At 42.7% G+C, this 21,627-nt stretch overlaps 1 protein-coding gene across 1 annotated transcript; it reads left to right on the top strand.

The window, feature by feature from the left end:
- Positions 1-19,289: 19,289 nt before the first annotated feature.
- LOC145864302 (uncharacterized) lies at positions 19,290-20,956 on the top strand. The gene is made up of 2 exons (XM_082969893.1): positions 19,290-19,421; positions 19,940-20,956. The coding sequence occupies exon 2, from the start codon at positions 19,963-19,965 to the stop codon at positions 20,848-20,850; it is 888 nt and encodes a 295-aa protein (XP_082826019.1). The 5' UTR covers positions 19,290-19,421; positions 19,940-19,962; the 3' UTR covers positions 20,851-20,956.
- The last annotated feature ends 671 nt before the right edge of the window (positions 20,957-21,627 follow it).

The following is a 21,627-nucleotide window of genomic DNA, read 5'->3' as shown; positions in this document are numbered from 1 at the left end:
TGTTGTCTATTATAATGGTAGACCTCTGGAGAATTAGTGCCAACACTTTATAAATTGATTGATTCTCTTTCCCTCCCATAGATGACTTCCTTAGCAACCTTCATACATCTCTCAACCAACAACTGAGAAGAGAAGGATTCAAATCAGGGAAAAAACAATAATGCTTGTATCTCATCAGAATCCCTTTGATTAACACCTATTTATATTTCAGCAATAAGGCCTGAGGAGGTGTGGTATACGGCCAATATACCACGGCTAAGGGCTGTTCTGAAGGCACCAAAGCAATGTAGAGTATATGGCCAATATACCACGGCTAAGGGCTGTTCTGAAGGCACCAAAGCAATGTAGAGTATACGGCCAATATACCACAGCTAAGGGCTGTTCTGAAGGCACCAAAGCAATGTAGAGTATATGGCCAATAAAGCTTAGCCGTGGTATATTGGCCATATATCACAAACCCCAGAGGTGCCTTATTGCTATTATAAACTGGTTACCAATGTAATTAGAGCAGTAAAGATAAATGTTTTGTCATACCTGTGGTTTACGTTCTGATATACCACAGCGGTCAGCCAATCAGCATTCAGTGCTTCGAACCACCCAGTTTACATTCAGAAATAAATCCTAAATTAAAGTCACAAACCACATTCACCATCAAATAGCCAATCTGTCATCACTTTTATTGAGTTAATCTGCAAAGATTCAAATCTCAATCTAGTATCCTGTTTCTCTCTTCAGACTGACGTATCAGCATTAACAATGGGAAATGTGTTCATTTCTACACAAATCTGGTCATCATCTACAGACAGACAGAAAGGGTTTATTTTACAATACAGTACAATACAGTACAATACGGTACAATACAATCAAGTTTAAGAAACGGATGATCAAGGAAAACAGGACGCAGCTGAGCTCCATTTTGAGTCTCATAGCAAAGGGTCTGAATACTTATGTAAATAAGGTATTTCTGTTTTTATTCTTAATACATTTTGCAAAAAAAATAAAAACATTTTTTAAAAACAAGTATTTGACATTATGGGGTATTGTGTGTAGATTGATGAGGAAAACAAATGTATTTAATACATTTCAGAATAAGGCTGTAACATAACAAAATGTTGAAAAAGAGAAGGGGTCTGAATACTTTTCCGAAGGAGCAACCGTCCGACAATATGTGTTCACTCACTGGAAACGAGAGGACAAAACACCAGGACTGGGAGCTGCCCTGACCTTTTCACCTTTGTGTTCAGCAACAGTTAACATAACAGACATATACCTTTAGGATAAAGTGCATTTCAACTGGTTCTCGTTAAAAATCTAAATGAAACGTTAAAGTTACAGTATAATCATCAAGGAGGAGATCAAACTCATCGGGATAGACATTCGCACTTTGATACCAAGGATGCACTACTGTCAGATGACCTTGGTCTTCAAAGGTCAAACCAGTGTCCCAGTCCACCTCTGTCCATATGGAACAGCATTGTACCATTATACCTACTAGAGGACATTGTGCCAATCCCTGTCACGGCTGTCGTAGGAATGAGCCGACCAAAGTGTAGCGTGTGTGTCATTCCACATTTTATTTTCAGCGTGAAACTATGCAATACATAAACAATAAACTGAAGTAACAAAAACAACAAACCGTGTCGCAGAGGTGAAACATACACTACTCAAAAACAATCTCCCAGAAACCCAGGTGGAAAAAAACCCTACTTAAGTATGATCTCCAATTAGACACAACGAGAACCAGCTGCCTCTAATTGGAGATCATCCTAAACAAATCCAACATAGAAATACAAAACTAGAACATGAACATAGATATACAAAACATAGAAAAACACCCCCTGTCACGCCCTGACCAACTCTACCATAGAAAATAACGTCTTACTATGGTCAGGACGTGACACACTCCTGGGGATTTTGTTCATTATAACAGAGATGCACATCTCCAATCCTAAAGTGTTAAAGTGTCAGTCTGGATTTTATCTTATCTGATCATTACTAGGGGAAAGAAAATGAGCAAACACTACAGAATGTAGAAATGTATTGTGTAGAACACAGATATGACAGTGTTATGTAGAATCATTACAGTGCAATACATACTTTCTGTAACATTTGCTGAGTGGATTCTGTGGTTAATGTATGATTTCATTTGGCTTATGTATCAAGTGCTAAAGAAAAGAGAAATCTAACTGAGCATCGTGTCAGCGTTTAAAGAGTCCTCTCTCCTTTCTGTTTAGAAACACATGACATTTATATACAGTTGTGTTAAACCCAGTCCAACTTTACTGTGTCCAAGGAAAGGGCTACGGTACTGGATTTATAATCACGTTCATTGTTAAAGGCAGTTTGGAGGCATTGTCAAGAAACAAGTGAAATTGTTGTTGGCATCCTTCTGATTCAAGTGTTTGTCGACACAATAACAACAATTTATGAGGCACACGTGTTCTGAAAAGTGTGTTTCTTTCAAACATGGTGGCAGATCTCAACTCACTGTACTCACATACTCCTCTGTGGGTTGCTAAGGATACTGTCCTGGATAAACCAACACTCATCTTTCATTATTACAGGTCTTCAAATGTGGGAATGACATATGTACAATGTAAAGATGGTGAAACACATCAGAGCAATGGGCTTTTTTCACACAATGGGAGATAGAAAGAGAGAGGATTGTATATCTTAATATACAAATATAAAAACAACTGAATTTAATCTCTGGTGCTACAACGGTTCAGGAAAGAGAGTGCTGCTATTCCACCTTCTGGCCACTAGAGGGAGGGATTTCTCCTGGAACTCAAACATGTCTGTCTGCTTCTTGGCCAGCTTTGCTATCTGGTGGTCTGGTGGTTGGCCTGGACCAGGGCGGACCAGAGACTGTTGAGGGGGACTCTGTCTCGGGGCTTCCCCAACATCGGGTAGGCTTATCTAGGATGTGGCTGTGGTTGGGGTGGGGGGTGGCTCCATGGCCTGGCATAGTGTAGGGGAGTCTGGGGGAGATTCCTTGAGCGTAGCCAGGATGAGGGAAGGCCTCTACATACCCTGGGAGAACCACCTGGAAGAGAGGGTAGCCAGGATGAGGGAAGGCCTCCACATACCCTGGGAGAACCACCTGGAAGAGAGGGTAGGCCAGGTGTTACCAAAACAACCACACAGGGTTTGATATCCACCTAAACGAGAAGAAACAGCTGAGGCTTTGTTTTTTGTTGGTTTTCAAATTCAAAAAGTGTTATCTTTATTGGATCAGTTTTCTGGGTGAACATTGTCTCTCTTCCACCAGTATTTCACATATATTCAAATGGGTGACAACAAGGGAGAATGTCCACAAGCACACTGGGACCAAACTCACACAATAAAAGAAAGAAAGAAATCAAAATTAAAACCTTGTTTGAAATATCTGTGTCTTTTAAAAATGTACTTTTGATCCACTTATGGGTTACTCTAGAATCTGAATTAAAACCATGAGCTGATGCACTCCCAGAATAATGTGTTTGTGTGGAGGTGCTGACTAACGGTGAATAAACTATAAACTATCAAAGTAAAGAGAGTCTCACACTCCATATATATAAACTCCCAGTCATTTATTGGGTATTTACCAACGTTTCAGCATCACTGTGCCTTCTTCAGGGTGATGTCATGAATACTTGAACCAGGTTATGTAGACAAACAGTACAATTAGTGCAACCAATGACAATAGAGAGGTGTGTGTCATAATGAGGAAGTTTATTTTTTTTACCGATTTGTGACCAGGCTAGGAAATATGGAGTAGTTTCAGAATATTTAGGGTAGTTAGCCAACTGAGCTGAAGTCATTGCTCCTGCTTGTAGATGTTGATGTGTGCTTGGGTTTATTGACTTGCTGGAAAATCCAATTGCGGCCATGTTTCAGTCTCCTGGCAGAGGTAACCAGGTTTTGGGCTAAAATGTCCTGGTACTGGGTGAAGTTCATGATGCTATTGACCTTAATATGGCCCCAGGACCAGTAGAAGCTAAATCACGCCTTAACATCAGATTTCTGATGGGGTTGTTTTCTTTACAGTACGTATGGGGTTGTTTTCTTTACAGTAGTGTCGTGACGTTGTATTAGTTAATGTGACGACTGTTGCTCATCGAATGATTAACGGTTTATAAGTGCGTGATTAAATGAATTAAGCGATGAATCAAGCAGTTATTAACTCATCAACCTGGGGCACCATGGGAACAGTATTTGGATTGAGTTTCTATTTCCCAAATTAACTCAAAAGATATCAGAATATCGATTTTACAACAGTCGCTAAATTAATCAACCTCTTGTCTCATGTCTGAACGTCGCATAATCCGGGAATCTGCACGGACCCGGGTCCCACCAATGAGTTTACCACACCAATCTTAGTTGATTATTTATTTACTAGCAAGCTAAAATGATGATAAAAATACACATACACAAAACACAGTATAGCTATTGATTAGGACTTAGTATAACGGGCCAACACACTATGGCACGTGTTACCCAAAATGGGGATTTAAAAGAGAGAGAAACCAAGAAAGTACACGAGAGAAATATACATTTGGTTCATTTGTCAGCCATGCTTATTTAAACCTAAACTTGCCCCGAACTGCCGCTCTTATGGGTCAGAATATAATGATGTAATTACGTGTTGGAGGTCTCAGGTGGGAAGCTCCGCGTGTGTCGTTTAGGCTTCTCAATGACGCACTTCTCCGGTGCAACTCTCTGGTTGTCCTCACGATGTCAGTGTCCTTCTTGGCTTAGGGGTCTGATCCCTCGCCCTTGATCTGAAAGGGGTCTTCTGAGGACAGACAGCTCTGTAGCTCAGAGCTCACAGCTTCGGACTCGAACGGTGTAGATACCACGATTCAATGGAGAGTGGAGGCTGGGTGGTTCGGCTTGAATTCACCCGCTTAGACACAGCTACTCGTCCGTAGCTCGTGTAGAAAAAGATTTCTTTGTCTTCAACCTTGTGTTTCGTTTTGGGGTTCGTTGACTTTGTTAGACCTTCGCTGCAGCTTGGGGTCAATTAGTCTCCTATGTTAATTCTTCACTCTCCTGTCTTATACCCTCGGGTCAGAAGTGGGCGTAACCGCCTTTAGGGCAATTCTCTGGGCGGACCAAGTTAAGGGGCAAGGCCTAGATTTGACTAAAATCCTATTTTAGACACTACCTTCACATCTCATCTTTACCAAAACATTCTCTTTGATTTGGATATTTTCCACACAACGTACAATGTAGAAACATCAGGCATATACTGGGAAAACTCTTAAAGGTACAATGTTTTCATAATAATGTCATCTCTTAACCTTTAATAACAATACAAAAGTTACATACATTTTCATATTCCACCTCTCGTCATGACCACCATTGTGGCTGACGGAAACCATTGTTCCAAAGTCCCTTTATTGCATGTTTAATGTTCTGAGGCCAGTTCTCCATTGTGAGGACAAAGGAATTTCTCTGTGGCCTAAGGTTAATTATGGGCGTGAGGGGTCATAAAACCCCCACATCTTCAGACCCCTAGATCTCTCCTCCTCTGTTGGGGGTTTGGGAGATAATCTGTAGGGTGGTGGTCTCCTGTACCCTGACCTGATCAGGAAAGTCATGACAGTAATTATGGGGTTGTTTTCTGCTTATACATTCTTCTTTCAACACCAAACCCACCACTGGTGTGGCTGGCCGAAGACCTCTGTTTCAATACTGGTGTGGCTGGCCAAAGACCTCTATTTCAATACTGCTGTGGCTGGCCAAAGACCTCTATTTCAATACTGGTGTGCCTGGCCAAAGACCTCTATTTCAATACTGGTGTGGCTGGCCAAAGACCTCTATTTCAATACTGGTGTGGCTGGCCAAAGACCTCTATTTCAATACTGGTGTGGCTGGCCAAAGACCTCTGTTTCAATACTGGTGTGGCTGGCCAAAGACCTCTATTTCAATACTGGTGTGGCTGGCCAAAGACCTCTATTGCAATACTGGTGTGCCTGGCCATGACCTATTCTCAATACTGGTGTGGCTGGCCAAAGACCTCTATTTCAATACTGGTGTGGCTGGCCAAAGACCTCTATTTCAATACTGGTGTGGCTGGCCAAAGACCTCTATTTCAATACTGGTGTGGCTGGCCAAAGACCCCTATTTCAATACTGGTGTGGCTGGCCAAAGACCTTTATTTCAATACTGGTGTGGCTGGCCAAATACCTCTATTTCAATACTGGTGTGGCTGGCCAAAGACCTCTATTTCAATACTGGTGTGGCTGGCCAAAGACCTCTATTTCAATACTGGTGTGGCTGGCCAAAGACCTCTATTTCAATACTGGTGTGCCTGGCCAAATACCTCTATTTCAATACTGGTGTGGCTGGCCAAAGACCTCTATTTCAATACTGGTGTGGCTGGCCAAAGACCTCTATTGCAATACTGGTGTGCCTGGCCATGACCTATTTTCAATACTGGTGTGGCTGGCCAAAGACCTCTATTTCAATACTGGTGTGGCTGGCCAAAGACCTCTATTTCAATACTGGTGTGGCTGGCCAAAGACCTCTATTTCAATACTGGTGTGGCTGGCCAAAGACCCCTATTTCAATACTGGTGTGGCTGGCCAAAGACCTTTATTTCAATACTGGTGTGGCTGGCCAAATAGCTCTATTTCAATACTGGTGTGGCTGGCCAAATACTTCTATTTCAATACTGGTGTGGCTGGCCAAAGACCTCTATTTCAATACTGGTGTGGCTGGCCAAAGACCTCTATTTCAATACTGGTGTGGCTGGCCAAAGACCTCTATTTCAATACTGGTGTGGCTGGCCAAATACCTCTATTTCAATACTGGTGTGGCTGGCCAAAGACCTCTATTTCAATACTGGTGTGGCTGGCCAAAGACCTCTATTTCAATACTGGTGTGGCTGGCCAAAGACCTCTATTTCAATACTGGTGTGCCTGGCCAAATACCTCTATTTCAATACTGGTGTGGCTGGCCAAAGACCTCTATTTCAATACTGGTGTGGCTGGCCAAAGACCTCTATTGCAATACTGGTGTGCCTGGCCATGACCTATTTTCAATACTGGTGTGGCTGGCCAAAGACCTCTATTTCAATACTGGTGTGGCTGGCCAAAGACCTCTATTTCAATACTGGTGTGGCTGGCCAAAGACCCCTATTTCAATACTGGTGTGGCTGGCCAAAGACCTCTATTTCAATACTGGTGTGGCTGGCCAAAGACCTCTATTTCAATACTGGTGTGGCTGGCCAAAGACATCTATTTCAATACTGGTGTGGCTGGCCAAATACCTCTATTTCAATACTGGTGTGGCTGGCCAAAGACCTCTATTTCAATACTGGTGTGGCTGGCCAAAGACCTCTATTTCAATACTGGTGTGGCTGGCCAAAGACCTTTATTTCAATACTGGTGTGGCTGGCCAAAGACCCCTATTTCAATACTGGTGTGGCTGGCCAAAGACCTTTATTTCAATACTGGTGTGGCTGGCCAAATACCTCTATTTCAATACTGGTGTGGCTGGCCAAAGACCTCTATTTCAATACTGGTGTGGCTGGCCAAAGACCTCTATTTCAATACTGGTGTGCCTGGCCAAATACCTCTATTTCAATACTGGTGTGGCTGGCCAAAGACCTCTATTTCAATACTGGTGTGGCTGGCCAAAGACCTCTATTTCAATACTGGTGTGGCTGGCCAAAGACCTCTATTTCAATACTGGTGTGGCTGGCCAAAGACCCCTATTTCAATACTGGTGTGGCTGGCCAAAGACCTCTATTGCAATACTGGTGTGCCTGGCCATGACCTATTTTCAATACTGGTGTGGCTGGCCAAAGACCTCTATTTCAATACTGGTGTGGCTGGCCAAAGACCTCTATTTCAATACTGGTGTGGCTGGCCAAAGACCTCTATTTCAATACTGGTGTGGCTGGCCAAAGACCCCTATTTCAATACTGGTGTGGCTGGCCAAAGACCTTTATTTCAATACTGGTGTGGCTGGCCAAATAGCTCTATTTCAATACTGGTGTGGCTGGCCAAATACTTCTATTTCAATACTGGTGTGGCTGGCCAAAGACCTCTATTTCAATACTGGTGTGGCTGGCCAAAGACACCTATTTCAATACTGGTGTGGCTGGCCAAAGACCTCTATTTCAATACTGGTGTGGCTGGCCAAAGACCTCTATTTCAATACTGGTGTGGCTGGCCAAAGACCTCTATTTCAATACTGGTGTGGCTGGCCAAATACCTCTATTTCAATACTGGTGTGGCTGGCCAAAGACCTCTATTTCAATACTGGTGTGGCTGGCCAAAGACCTCTATTTCAATACTGGTGTGGCTGGCCAAAGACCCCTATTTCAATACTGGTGTGGCTGGCCAAATAGCTCTATTTCAATACTGGTGTGGCTGGCCAAATACTTCTATTTCAATACTGGTGTGGCTGGCCAAAGACCTCTATTTCAATACTGGTGTGGCTGGCCAAAGACCTCTATTTCAATACTGGTGTGGCTGGCCAAAGACCCCTATTTCAATACTGGTGTGGCTGGTCAAAGACCTCTATTTCAATACTGGTGTGGCTGGCCAAAGACCTCTATTTCAATACTGGTGTGGCTGGCCAAAGACCTCTATTTCAATACTGGTGTGGCTGGCCAAAGACCTCTATTTCAATACTGGTGTGGCTGGCCAAAGACCTCTATTTCAATACTGGTGTGGCTGGCCAACGACCTCTATTTCAATACTGGTGTGGCTGGCCAAAGACCTCTATTTCAATACTGGTGTGGCTGGCCAAATACTTCTATTTCAATACTGGTGTGGCTGGCCAAAGACCTCTATTTCAATACTTGTGTGGCTGGCCAAAGACCCCTATTTCAATACTGGTGTGGCTGGCCAAAGACCTCTATTTCAATACTGGTGTGGCTGGCCAAAGACCTCTATTTCAATACTGGTGTGGCTGGCCAAAGACCTCTATTTCAATACTGGTGTGGCTGGCCAAAGACCTCTATTTCAATACTGGTGTGGCTGGCCAAAGACCTCTATTTCAATACTGGTGTGGCTGGCCAAAGACCTCTATTTCAATACTGGTGTGGCTGGCCAAAGACCTCTATTTCAACACTGGTGTGGCTGGCCAAAGACCTCTATTTCAATACTGGTGTGGCTGGCCAAAGACCTCTATTTCAATACTGGTGTGGCTGGCCAAAGACCTCTGTTTCAATACTGGTGTGGCTGGCCAAAGACCTCTATTTCAATACTGGTGTGGCTGGCCAAAGACCTCTATTGCAATACTGGTGTGCCTGGCCATGACCTATTCTCAATACTGGTGTGGCTGGCCAAAGACCTCTATTTCAATACTGGTGTGGCTGGCCAAAGACCTCTATTTCAATACTGGTGTGGCTGGCCAAAGACCTCTATTTCAATACTGGTGTGGCTGGCCAAAGACCCCTATTTCAATACTGGTGTGGCTGGCCAAAGACCTTTATTTCAATACTGGTGTGGCTGGCCAAATACCTCTATTTCAATACTGGTGTGGCTGGCCAAAGACCTCTATTTCAATACTGGTGTGGCTGGCCAAAGACCTCTATTTCAATACTGGTGTGCCTGGCCAAATACCTCTATTTCAATACTGGTGTGGCTGGCCAAAGACCTCTATTTCAATACTGGTGTGGCTGGCCAAAGACCTCTATTGCAATACTGGTGTGCCTGGCCATGACCTATTTTCAATACTGGTGTGGCTGGCCAAAGACCTCTATTTCAATACTGGTGTGGCTGGCCAAAGACCTCTATTTCAATACTGGTGTGGCTGGCCAAAGACCCCTATTTCAATACTGGTGTGGCTGGCCAAAGACCTCTATTTCAATACTGGTGTGGCTGGCCAAAGACCTCTATTTCAATACTGGTGTGGCTGGCCAAAGACATCTATTTCAATACTGGTGTGGCTGGCCAAATACCTCTATTTCAATACTGGTGTGGCTGGCCAAAGACCTCTATTTCAATACTGGTGTGGCTGGCCAAAGACCTCTATTTCAATACTGGTGTGGCTGGCCAAAGACCCCTATTTCAATACTGGTGTGGCTGGCCAAATAGGTCTATTTCAATACTGGTGTGGCTGGCCAAATACTTCTATTTCAATACTGGTGTGGCTGGCCAAAGACCTCTATTTCAATACTGGTGTGGCTGGCCAAAGACCTCTATTTCAATACTGGTGTGGCTGGCCAAAGACCCCTATTTCAATACTGGTGTGGCTGGCCAAAGACCTCTATTTCAATACTGGTGTGGCTGGCCAAAGACCTCTATTTCAATACTGGTGTGGCTGGCCAAAGACCTCTATTTCAATACTGGTGTGGCTGGCCAAAGACCTCTATTTCAATACTGGTGTGGCTGGCCAAAGACCTCTATTTCAATACTGGTGTGGCTGGCCAAAGACCTCTATTTCAATACTGGTGTGGCTGGCCAAAGACCCCTATTTCATGTCGTCCAAGAAAGGGAAACACCTGGAATTTTCTAAACAGCATTGGCTCTTGGATTGGAACTGTTGAAAGAATGAGACCAACTAAATCAAAATCGGCAGTGTATCAAATACTTGTTCTCCCCACTGTATGTCCTATACCATTAGCAACGGTCATTTCATTTCTAATGTAAATACGTTTAAATTAAATGAACCCATAACTGAACTACTGCTATGTTACTTTGGTACCTGCCGGTGGGGTGGTAGTAACACAGCCTTGGGATGGAAGTAAAAGAAGTGTAAAATATCTGTCTTATCTCCATGTCTCTGGTTTGTAATGCTCCTTACTTTCACCAAACGTACAATCAGACATAATATCATGGTTTTGTCGATTTGAATAATTAATGATATACAGTTGAAGTCAGAAGTTTACATTCACTTAGGTTGGAGATATTAAAACTCGTTTTTTCAACCACTCCACACATTTCTTGTTAACAAACTATAGTTTTGGCAAGTCGGTTAGGACATCTACTTTGTGCATGACACAATTAACTTTTCCAACAATTGTTTACAGACAGATTATTTCACTTATAATTCACTGTTTCACAATTCCAGTGGGTCAGAAGTTTACATACACTAAGTTGACTGTGCCTTTAAACAGCTTGGAAAATTCCAGAAAATGATGTCATGGCTTTAGAAGCTTCTGATAGGCTAATTGACATAATTTGAGTCAATTGGAGGTGTGGGCATGATGTCATGTGATGTCTCAGTTTAACGGGAATATAGTAGGAGATTTACATGTTAGTCATTTACATCACGCCAGGGTAAGCCTATGCAAAACACAGCCCTTATCTTGATTGTTTCTAAAATCCCCTATGGGAAACATTTATGGTGGGGAAACAGTTGGAACCATTTCCCTGAGCGCTGGGTTTATGGGTATTATGACACCTCCACTGTGGGACTCTAGTGTCATTTTCAGTTCGCCTTAAAAAAGACCCTCTGTCACGTCCTGACCAGAGAAGGGGTCATTTTGTTATTGTAGTTGGTCAGGACGTGGCAGGGGTGTGTTTGTTTTGTGTGTTTTGGGGTTATGTTCTATGTTAATATATTTCTATGTTCGTTCTAGTTCTTATATTTCTATGTTTAGTTAATTTGGCTGACCTTCAATTGGAGGCAGCTGTTCCTCGTTGCCTCTAATTGAAGGTCCTATTTAGTAGGGGTGTTTTTCCATGGGTTTTGTGGGTAGTTGTATCTTTTTATAGTCGTAGTACCTTACAGGACTGTCGTTCATTTTCTTGTTTTGTTTAGTGTTCCCGGTTAAATAAAAATATAAGTATGGACACTTACCACACTGCATATTGGTCCGATATTTCTTACTCCTCATCAGAAGACGAAGAATATGACACCCTCATAGAAAGTGATGCAAATGAATACAAATAGTGTAATCATGCAAAATGTGGACTAGATAAATGTAGAAGTTGGAAGGCTGTTATATATATTAATTCAACAAAAAACAATGATTCGTTCCTTTGACAAATACAAAATCAGTTAAATTCACAGTGTAGATGTATTAGACAGAATTGCATTGAGGTCCTACAAACAAATGTCATTACCATCACAATACACTAAAATGGGAGGCAACAGTCAGAAAGTATCATTGGGGTATCAGCATTTTCAGTGACACTCATATAGAATACATGTTAGTCATTTAGCAGAATACAACTGTGAAGAGTTCACACAATGTTTTCTGTGGGTGTCACTGAGTAGACTGATGCCCCAATTATACTTTCTGACTGTCATCTCATGTTTTAGTGTATTATGATGGTAATGACATTCGTTTGTTATGATAAATATTCAGTTTTGGTCGCTAGCTACAGTATAGTCTAGCTTTTAGCTAGCTAGCTAGCTAGCTACTCTGTAAGATAGCTTGAGTTGCTAGTAAGTTGACTGGCCTGCCCAACTGTGCCTGTCACATGAAACATAAATGCAGTCGCCAACACACACTGTCATTTACCAGCAGGTCATGAATTCATATTGGTTTGGATTTGAAAGGTGAAATGCACCTGGTGATTTCTGGAAGTGTGGGATATTTTTTATTGAACAAAGAATATATAGATATTTTATTTAAACGTTACCTACAATTAGCTTACATAAACTCCCTTCAAAAGGGATTGATTTGTTGCCAGCTTGGTTCTCTCTCTCTCTCTCTCTCGTGTGCATGTGAAATAATCAAAGTATAAAACCGCATTGTAATATATAAAGTCAATGATTAGTAGGCATAGTAGATAAGAATCTCTGAAAAGATGATATAATGATATAACGTGTAAATTGCTGCTAATAAAGTTGGATTTTATTGTATGTGGCCTTTCTAATCCAATAGCAGGTGTTGTCAATAAGTTGATCTGTCAACGGCAGCATGTAGCGTCAAATATATATATAAAAATACTAATTCAACAAAAGACAATGATTAGTTCCTTTGACAAATACAAAATCAGTTAAAATCACAGTGTATACAAAACAACCACTGGACAGGTTCAGATAGTATCTCCCGTTTGGAAGTGCTGTCATCTGTTTCCTGTCTAACTAGCATGACCCTGTTATGAAGAGGTTAGCTACACGCTAGTTAACATTGTACCAACACAGCTTAATGACAGCATAGGTTCTAGATCTAGTTATTGAAATAATAGTATACATTTATAAAATATTAAAAACTTTATTGGTATGAAAACACATGACAAAATACATGTTCATAATCTGATCACTGTAATAAAATATTGCAATATAAAGCAAATGGGGGTTGAGCCGAATCGTTTTAAAATGGGCGTACTATGGATCATTTAGCTATTTCATTTTTTATTTGAATAGCTCTTTCGGTTGTGGTGGAGAAATCAGAATTAGCTAAGTAACAAAGGTAATTAAGATATCTTATCTGCAGAATATGCTTATATGAATGAACTGTTGATCTCTTGTCATTAGAATGTCTCCTTTCGGAGTCTGGTGTTGGCAGCTGCACTCCCTCCCTCATATGAGCCTCAGTCACCTGGGGCCCAGAGAGGGGAGAAGTCAGGTTTGTCTATCACATGTTGCTGTTGCTATGCAGAATATCAGAAAGAGAATAGGGCAAAGGAGGTTAGACGGAAACATTGTTTCCATAAGTGAATGTGTCTTTACCTATTGAAAACCATGTGACGGGATGGCGTGAGTAATGGGAACCAATCATTTGTTTCCACAGTGTCTGTGCGTCAGTCACCTCCTCCTAGGGGGAGATTGTTCTCTCCCCTAGTTCAAGGTGGAAACTAAGTAACAACAAATGTCTTAAGTACTGAACAAAACAACAAGTTCTTTGTATTTGGGGCCTACGGTCTGGCACAGGATGTGTGGGGTTAGGGTTTGGAACCATTGTACGTCATCTCTGAGGTCACACCTATCCTGACCTATCCTGAGGTAGCTTCTGGGATATATACTAACTCCACTCAGTGGGTTCTCACTCTATCCACCTTGTGTGGGTATGAAGACCAGCTCCCTTGTTGATAAGTTATTTGAATAAAGATTTAGTTTAAGTATAACTCGGACTTGTGTGATACGTTTGTCTCTTCTCATTTGATTGTATTTTTAATAAATATCCACCACACGATATCCCAAAAATTTGAAAGAAATTATTTCATAACAAGTGCTAAACAAATCAAAATATATTTTATATTTAGATTCTTCAAAGTAGCCATCCTTTGCCTTGATGACAGCTTTGCACACTCTTGGCATTCTCTCAACCAGCTTCACCTGGAATGCTTTTCCAACAGTCTTGAAGGAGTTCTCACATATGCTAAGCACTTGTTGGAAACTTTTCCTTCACTCTGCGGTCCAACTCATCCCAAACCATCTCAATTGGGTTGATGTCGAGTGGTTGTGGAGGCCAGGTCATCTGATGCAGCACTCCATCACTCTCCTTCTTGGTGAAATATCCCTTACACAGCCTGCAGGTATGTTGGGTCATTGTCCTGTTGAAAAACAAATGATTGTCCCACTAATCCCAAACCGGATGGGATGGTGTATCGCTGCAGAATGCTGTGGTAGCCATGCTGGTTAAGTTCGCCTTGAATTCTAAATAAATCAAAGACAGTGTCACCAGCATAGCACCCCCACACCATCACATCTCCTCCTCCATGCTTCACAGTGGGAACCACACATGTGGACATCATCGGTTCACCTACTCTGCGACTCACAAAGACACGGCTGTTGGAACCAAAAATCGCAAATTTGGCCTCATCAGACCAAAGGACAGATTTCCACCGGTTTAATGTCCATTGCTCGTATTTCTTGGCCCAAGCAAGTCTCATTGGTGTCCTTTAGTAGTGTTTTTTTGCATCAATTTGATCATGAAGGCCTGTTTCACGCAGTCTCCTCTGAACAGTTGATGTTGAGATGTGTCTGTTTCTTGAACTCTGTGAAGTATTTATTTTGGGCTGCAATTTCTGAGGCTGGTAACTCTAATGAACTTATCCTCGGCAGCAGAGGTAACTCTTTGTCTTCCTTTCCTGTGGCGGTCCTCATGAGAGCCAGTTTCATCATAGCTCTTGATGGTTTTTGCGACTGCACTTGAAGAAACTTTCAAAGACTGACCTTCATGTATTAAAGTAATGATGGAGTGTCGTTACTCTTTGCTTATTTGAGTTGTTCTTGCTATAATATGGACTTGGTCTTTTACCAAATAGGGCTATTTTCTGTATACCACCCCTACCTTGTCACAACACAACTGATTGGCTCAAACGCATTAAGAACGAAAAAAATTACACAAATTAACTTTTAACTAAGCACGCCTGTTAATTGAAATGAATTCCAGGTGACCACCTCTTGAAGCTGGTTGAGAGAATGCCAACAGTTTGCAAAGTTGTCATCAAGGCAACGGGTTGCTACTTTGAAAAATCTCAAATATAAATATATTTTGATTTGTTTAACACTTTTTTGGTTACTACATGATTCCGTATGTGTTATTTCATAGTTTTTATGTCTTCACTATTGTTCTACAAGGTAGAAAATAGTAAAAATAAAGAAAAGCCCTTGAATGAGTAGGTGAATCCAAACTTTTGACTGGTACTATATATTTTGTTTTTTTATACATATTTTCCTTCTTTATTATCTTCCCCAAACTCCTCCCCTATTTGGAAAAAGTAATGGATAACAATACTAATGCTTCTACTTCCATCTTATACATAGTATAGACATTTTATGGACACAGCATATTTTACATGAGTTATTATTTTATTTAAATCTACCCTCAACCCCTCCCATCTATCTCTGAAGTTTCTACAGATTGTAAAGATGATCACTTTTGCTAAGAGTATTACTATATTATTGATAAATTGACAATGACTTTCAAATCACCCAGCAGTGCTACATGCAGAGTTAGCTCCAGGTAAATGTTGCAATTCTTCTGCCATTCCTGAACATGGAACCAAGAGAAAGCTATGTATGGGTAACACCAAAACAAGAGATCTAATGTACTTGAAAGCTGTGCTTTGTCATTGCAGTGTTTTACTCAATATTTAATGTAGACCATTTGCAGTGTAAAAATGCATGACCAAGATTGTTTCATATGCATACGAAAGAGAGAAAGAACCAAGTTTGTATGATTATATTGTATGTGGCGTTTCAATATCAGCAGCATGTTGCGTCAAAGGAGATCTAGTTATCATGTCACAGTTTTACTGTTGTAAAACACAGACATTCTTTGGAATTACACAGAATGGACTTTCACATAACAATAAAAGAAGATTCCTTTGAATCACTCATTTACTGTAGAATTATGGTCTTGGATTCTGATGAACTGTGAAGTTCCAGAGAACCAGACCTGGGTGACTGACCTTTCCTCCTGTCTCTGTCACATACATGAAAGATAAATGCAGCCACCCACACACACACGGATACTGTAGTTTCGATAGACAAGCAAAAGCAGAACTACAAAATCGCAGACAGGGCACTTCCTGCTTGAAATCTGCTCAGGTTCTCATCTGCCTGCCATATGAGTTCTGTTATACTCACAGACACTATTCAAATAGTTTTAGAAAATTTTGAGTATTTTCTATCCAAATCTACTAATAATATGCATATTCCCGTTTCTGGGCAAGAGTAGTAACCAGTTTAAATCGGGTACGTTTTTTATCCGGCCGTGAAAATACTGCCCTCTAGCCCCAACAGGTTAATGAATACACTTTAACAACAAAACAAGAAAACGACCGACAACAGTTCCGTCAGGTGAATACACTAAACAGAAAACAACCACACACAAAACCCCATGAAATACAGGCTGCCTAAGTATGGCTTCCAATCAGAGACAATGAATGACAGCTGCCTCTGATTGGAAACCATACCTGGCCACAAGAATAGAATGAAACTCTAGACAACCTACCTAGAAAACAGAAAACAGAAAACACAAAGACGAAACACCCCCTGTCATGCCCTGACCAACCTACTATGGAAAAATGACCTCATACAAGGGTCAGGACGTGACAGTATCCCCCCCAAAGGTGCAGACTCCAACTGCACCCAGACCAAAAACCCCAACAACAACAACCCCAAACACAAAGGGAGGGCAACAGTCTATGGCGGCTCATGTGCCCCACCCAGAACCTTCCTCTTCTCCCGATCCTCCAGCAATGGAAGTGGCTCTGGCTCAGGGCGTAACCTCCATTCCGCCTGCAGATCCCTCTGCTTCTGTAACATAGGCCTGTGCATCATTAATGAAGGAATCGGACTCTAGATCCTTACCAGACTCACTGTGCTGTAGACCACTGCTGGAGGTTCCGACCTCCAAGCCGCTGCTGGAGGATCTGGGCTGCAGGCCGCCACTGAAGGCTCTGGGCTGCAGACCGCCGCTGAAGGCTCTGGGCTGCAGACCGCCGCTGAAGGCTCTGTGCTGCAGACCACTGCTGAAGGCTCTGGGCTGCAAACCTCCGCTGAAGGCTCTGGGCTGCAGAACTCCGCTGAAGGCCTTGGACTGGAAAGCGTCGCTGGCGTCTCCAGACTGGGAGGCATCGCTGGAGGCCCCGGGCTGGGGAGCGTTGCTGAAGGCTCTGAACTGAGAAGTGTCGCTGGAGGCTCCGGACGGAACAGCGTCGTCGGAGGCTCCGGACTAGGAGGCGTCATACTCGGTTCCGGACTAATGACCGTTGCTGCTGACTCCATGCCATGGATCATTTCTATAGGTTCCGCACCAAGGATCATCACAGGAGGCTTCTTACCTTGGATTCTCACTACAGGTGCCGGGCCATGGATTATTCCGACAGGCATCGTGCCATGGTTTATCCTTACAAGCTCCGGACCATTTAGAATCCCTCCATGCTTCTTGCCAAGGATTCTTTCCTCAGGTTCTGGGCCATGGATTACCTCTTCAGGCTTCGTGCCATTTAATGTCCCTACAGGCTCCGGGCCATGGATCATCACTAGAGGCTTAGTGCCCTGGATCATCCTTACAGGCATCGGACCATCAATTATCACTGGAGGCCTTTTACATGGAGCAGGAGTCGGTCTCACCGGACTGGGGAGACGCACTAAGGGCTCAGTGCTCACAGCAGGCACCGGCCGTACCGGGTTATAGGTGCACACTTGAGGGAGAGTGCACGTAGCAGGCACCGGACGCACTGGGCCATGGAGATTTACTGGAGGTCTGGCGCTTGCGGCTAGCACAACCCGTCCTGGCTCGATGCTGACTCTAGCCCGGCAAGGTCAGAGCGCTGGCACAGGACGAACAGGGCTGTGCTGGGGAATGAGGGGTACCATGCGTGGAGCAGGCGTAGGGTATCCTGGGCCGAAGAGCCGTACTGGAGGCCAGATACGTTGAGCCGGCGCACTTTTTCCTGGCTGCCGGCCAACTCACGCACGGCAACGTTGAGGAGCTTGTATCGACCGCACCGGACTGTGAGTTCGTATGGGCGACCTAGTGCGCATCACTCCATAATGCATTGCTCGCCCCTCTGTGTGCCTGCTCCGCCGTGCCCTTTCCGCCAGTACCTCTCTCCGGAATCTAGCGTCGTGCTCCGCGCTTGACTCCCCGACTGGCTCCGGTTTACTCCATGGCTCTCTCCGAAATGCCCGGGAAGTTAGATCAGGGCTCCCCCTGACCTCGTCAAACTCCCCGTATGCCCCCCCGAATTTTTCTTTGGGGGGGCAGTCTCTTCGCCTCCCTTATTGGAGGATACAGCGCCTCATAATACCGTTGCTCCCTCTTGGCTTCTTCCAATTCCTCCTTCGAGCGACAATACTTCCCAGCCTGACTCCAGGGTCTCCTTCCATCCAGGATTTCTTCCCACGTCCACGAATCCAGGTACCTCCTCTCACGCTGCTTGGTCCTTTCCCGGTGGGGGGTTCTGTCACAAGGGTCGTCGAATGGAGACTAAGGCGCAGCGTGTACAGTGCTCATATTTACTTTTTTCATGAATACAATTTAACAAGAAAACGACCGACAACAGTTCCGTCAGGTGAATACACTAAACAGAAAACAACCACCCACAAAACCCCATGAAAAACAGGCTGCCTAAGTATGGCTTCCAATCAGAGACAATGAATGACAGCTGCCTCCGATTGGAAACCATACCTGGCCACAACATAGAAAATGACAACATAGAATGAAACTCTAGACAACCCACCTAGAAAACAGAAAACCCAAAACACATAGACGAAACACCCCCTCTGTCACGCCCTGACCAATCTACTAGGGAAAAATGACCTCATACCAGGGTCAGGACATGACAGGAGGGGTGTAGGTTGAGGAGGAGGAAAGATAAAGTTCCTAGGAATATGTATTGTGTAGAGCTCTGAATGGTGAGTCATTTGCCAACTTAACTGGAGAAAATGTATAAAAGAGACACTCAGCTCTTCGATGTGAAAACACTTTCTACAACTTTCTCCCAGAGAAGACACTTTCTCCCAGAGAAGACACTTTCTCCCAGAGAAGACACTTTCTCCCAGAGAAGACACTTTCTCCCAGAGAAGACACTCCAGAACAGAGGAAGAACTCAACATCACTGGTAAAGAAATTACTTCCAATGAAGGGTTCTGATGTGTATATGAGTATGTCTGTGTTACTATAAAGGGCAGGGTGGTGGTGGGATACATGGGTTTCACTTGTTCCACTAGCACCATAACACCTGATTCAGATGATCAAAGAATCAGAGTCTTCAATTTGGATCATAATTGATGTAAGAGGAAAACAAATACCTTTTACTGTTGTTTTTTCAGTAAACCAATTCATTGATATATTATTATAATAAATCATTTGACTCAGCCGAGCCCAACTGTCTGTTTTAGTATCTGTTCAGGGTGTTTTGGTGCATCCTTGAAGTCATCATTTTCACAAGCCATGTATCCCCTTTAGAACACCTGGAGAAAATACTTAGTAAAGCTGGCCGCTAATTCCTTCATATTTTATACTTATACTTATATTTTATACTTTATACTTATGTCCTGGTCTTTGGTGTTGTTAGTGTGTTGTTTCTTGCTACACAGGAGGTGTTGACCAATGTCACTCTGTATTCTTCCTTTACAGACACTTGTCTCCAACGACACAAAATGGCTTCTAAATACATCACAGAAATTGCAATCTCCACTAGCCCTGAAAAAGAGCTTCAGCTTCGTGACCAAGGCTTTCACATGATAAATGTCAACCTCAACCAAGGCACTTCATCCACCACCATTGTTTACATGTGGTTCAGAATGGGCAATGGTGAACCCATCACCAGAGTCCAGTTTTCATTCACTGATGCAATGAAAGATGACCTGAAAAAAGCAAGGTTCACTGAGCTCCCAGTAAACCTCAACTCTGGAACAGACGGAGACGTCATCCATCTGTGGTACTCTAGTGGTGCAAGCCCTAAGTATAACATTCCCATTGTAGATCTCTTCCTCACCACTGATGAGAACGAAGAAGCCACTCAGTTCAAACTCGGCTGGGAAAGGCTACCATGCAATCTGAACCGCGGTAACTCAGGAGATTTCATCACCCTCTGGTTGAAGAGAAAGAGTGAGACCTACATCTGTGACGTTGCTGCCACCATCTCATTCCCTGAACACATCAACCTTTTCAACGAGGGCTACATCCGGCTGGATGAAGATCTCAATAGAGATTCTGGAGGAAACCCTATCTTCCTCTGGTACCGTCAATCCACCGAAATGGACGGCTGGCTCACTGAGATGAATGCCTCCATCGACCATAAGCAGGATTCCAGCCTAAGGAAGCGTGGTTTCACCGTGGTGAATGTTAACCTCAACGAGGGAACAAGCGGTAAGCCAGTGATGGTCTGGTTCAAGAAAGAAGGATCTCTCCCTATCAAGGCCTTGACCGTTACATCCAACAACAAGGAAGATTGTCCTTATATGGAGGCCGACTTGATCCTCATCGATAAAAATCTGAATGCTGGGAACAATGGTATGCCCCTCTACCTCTGGTATGGCAATTAAAAACCTGAATTGGAGAGGCAGAATCAGCCCAACATTGTTCCAGATATTAGCTTTTGCATGGCAATTTATCTGTTTAATTTCTAAATATTTTTCTGACACTCAATGTTAACTTTTATATCATAAAGTCACTGTCAGAGATCATTTAGAAAGTTTTCTTTAATGTTGTTTTCAATCAATTAACAATTGAATTATAGAAATGATATTTTAGCAGCAGGTTTATTTTTTTCTGAATATACCAAAGGGTTATAAGGTATTATATTGCATTGTGTTAGTCAGATATTATTTTGAAAAACCTGAGTAAAGTAATACCATTTAAATGATTCCTATGTAACACTGAGCATTCTGTTAATCAATAAAGAAAAGCATAGCAAATGAGAACATTGTACCTTTTAATTCATCAAATGCTTGACTTTAGCACAAAGGCCTGATAGCAAATATTGTACATTACGGTTTATATTATAATGACCAGGAATGGGAGAGTACAAAGCTCACAAATGCACACTAAGGTTGATAATGCAACAATCTGATAAATAACATACCTAAAGCTTTGTTTCACTGAGAACTCACATTTGACAAAGTTTGGGTGCCTTGCAAATTTTGGATATTTTGTCTTGGACTTGATCATCCAGTCTTCTAGCGATCTATATGATTAGTTTTGGCTCTCAATGCAATATTTCCGTGGTGCAAAACAGCACAGATAAGAAAAATTAAAATACAATCTCATTCAAATCTGTCAGCATGATTTAATTTGAAACGTTTTTTAACAATATGCGTTAA

The sequence above is a fragment of the Salmo salar genome, chromosome 26, assembly GCF_965601325.2.
Source record: "Salmo salar chromosome 26, fSalSal1, whole genome shotgun sequence".
Taxonomy (NCBI): domain Eukaryota; kingdom Metazoa; phylum Chordata; class Actinopteri; order Salmoniformes; family Salmonidae; genus Salmo; species Salmo salar.
Note: the sequence above shows the minus strand (reverse complement) of the source record. Positions and strands in the feature narration are given on the sequence as shown.

Coding starts and splice junctions, on each gene's coding strand:
- LOC145864302 (XM_082969893.1), top strand. CDS start 19,963: ATGGCTTCTAAATACATCACAGAAATTGCAATCTCCACTAGCCCTGAA.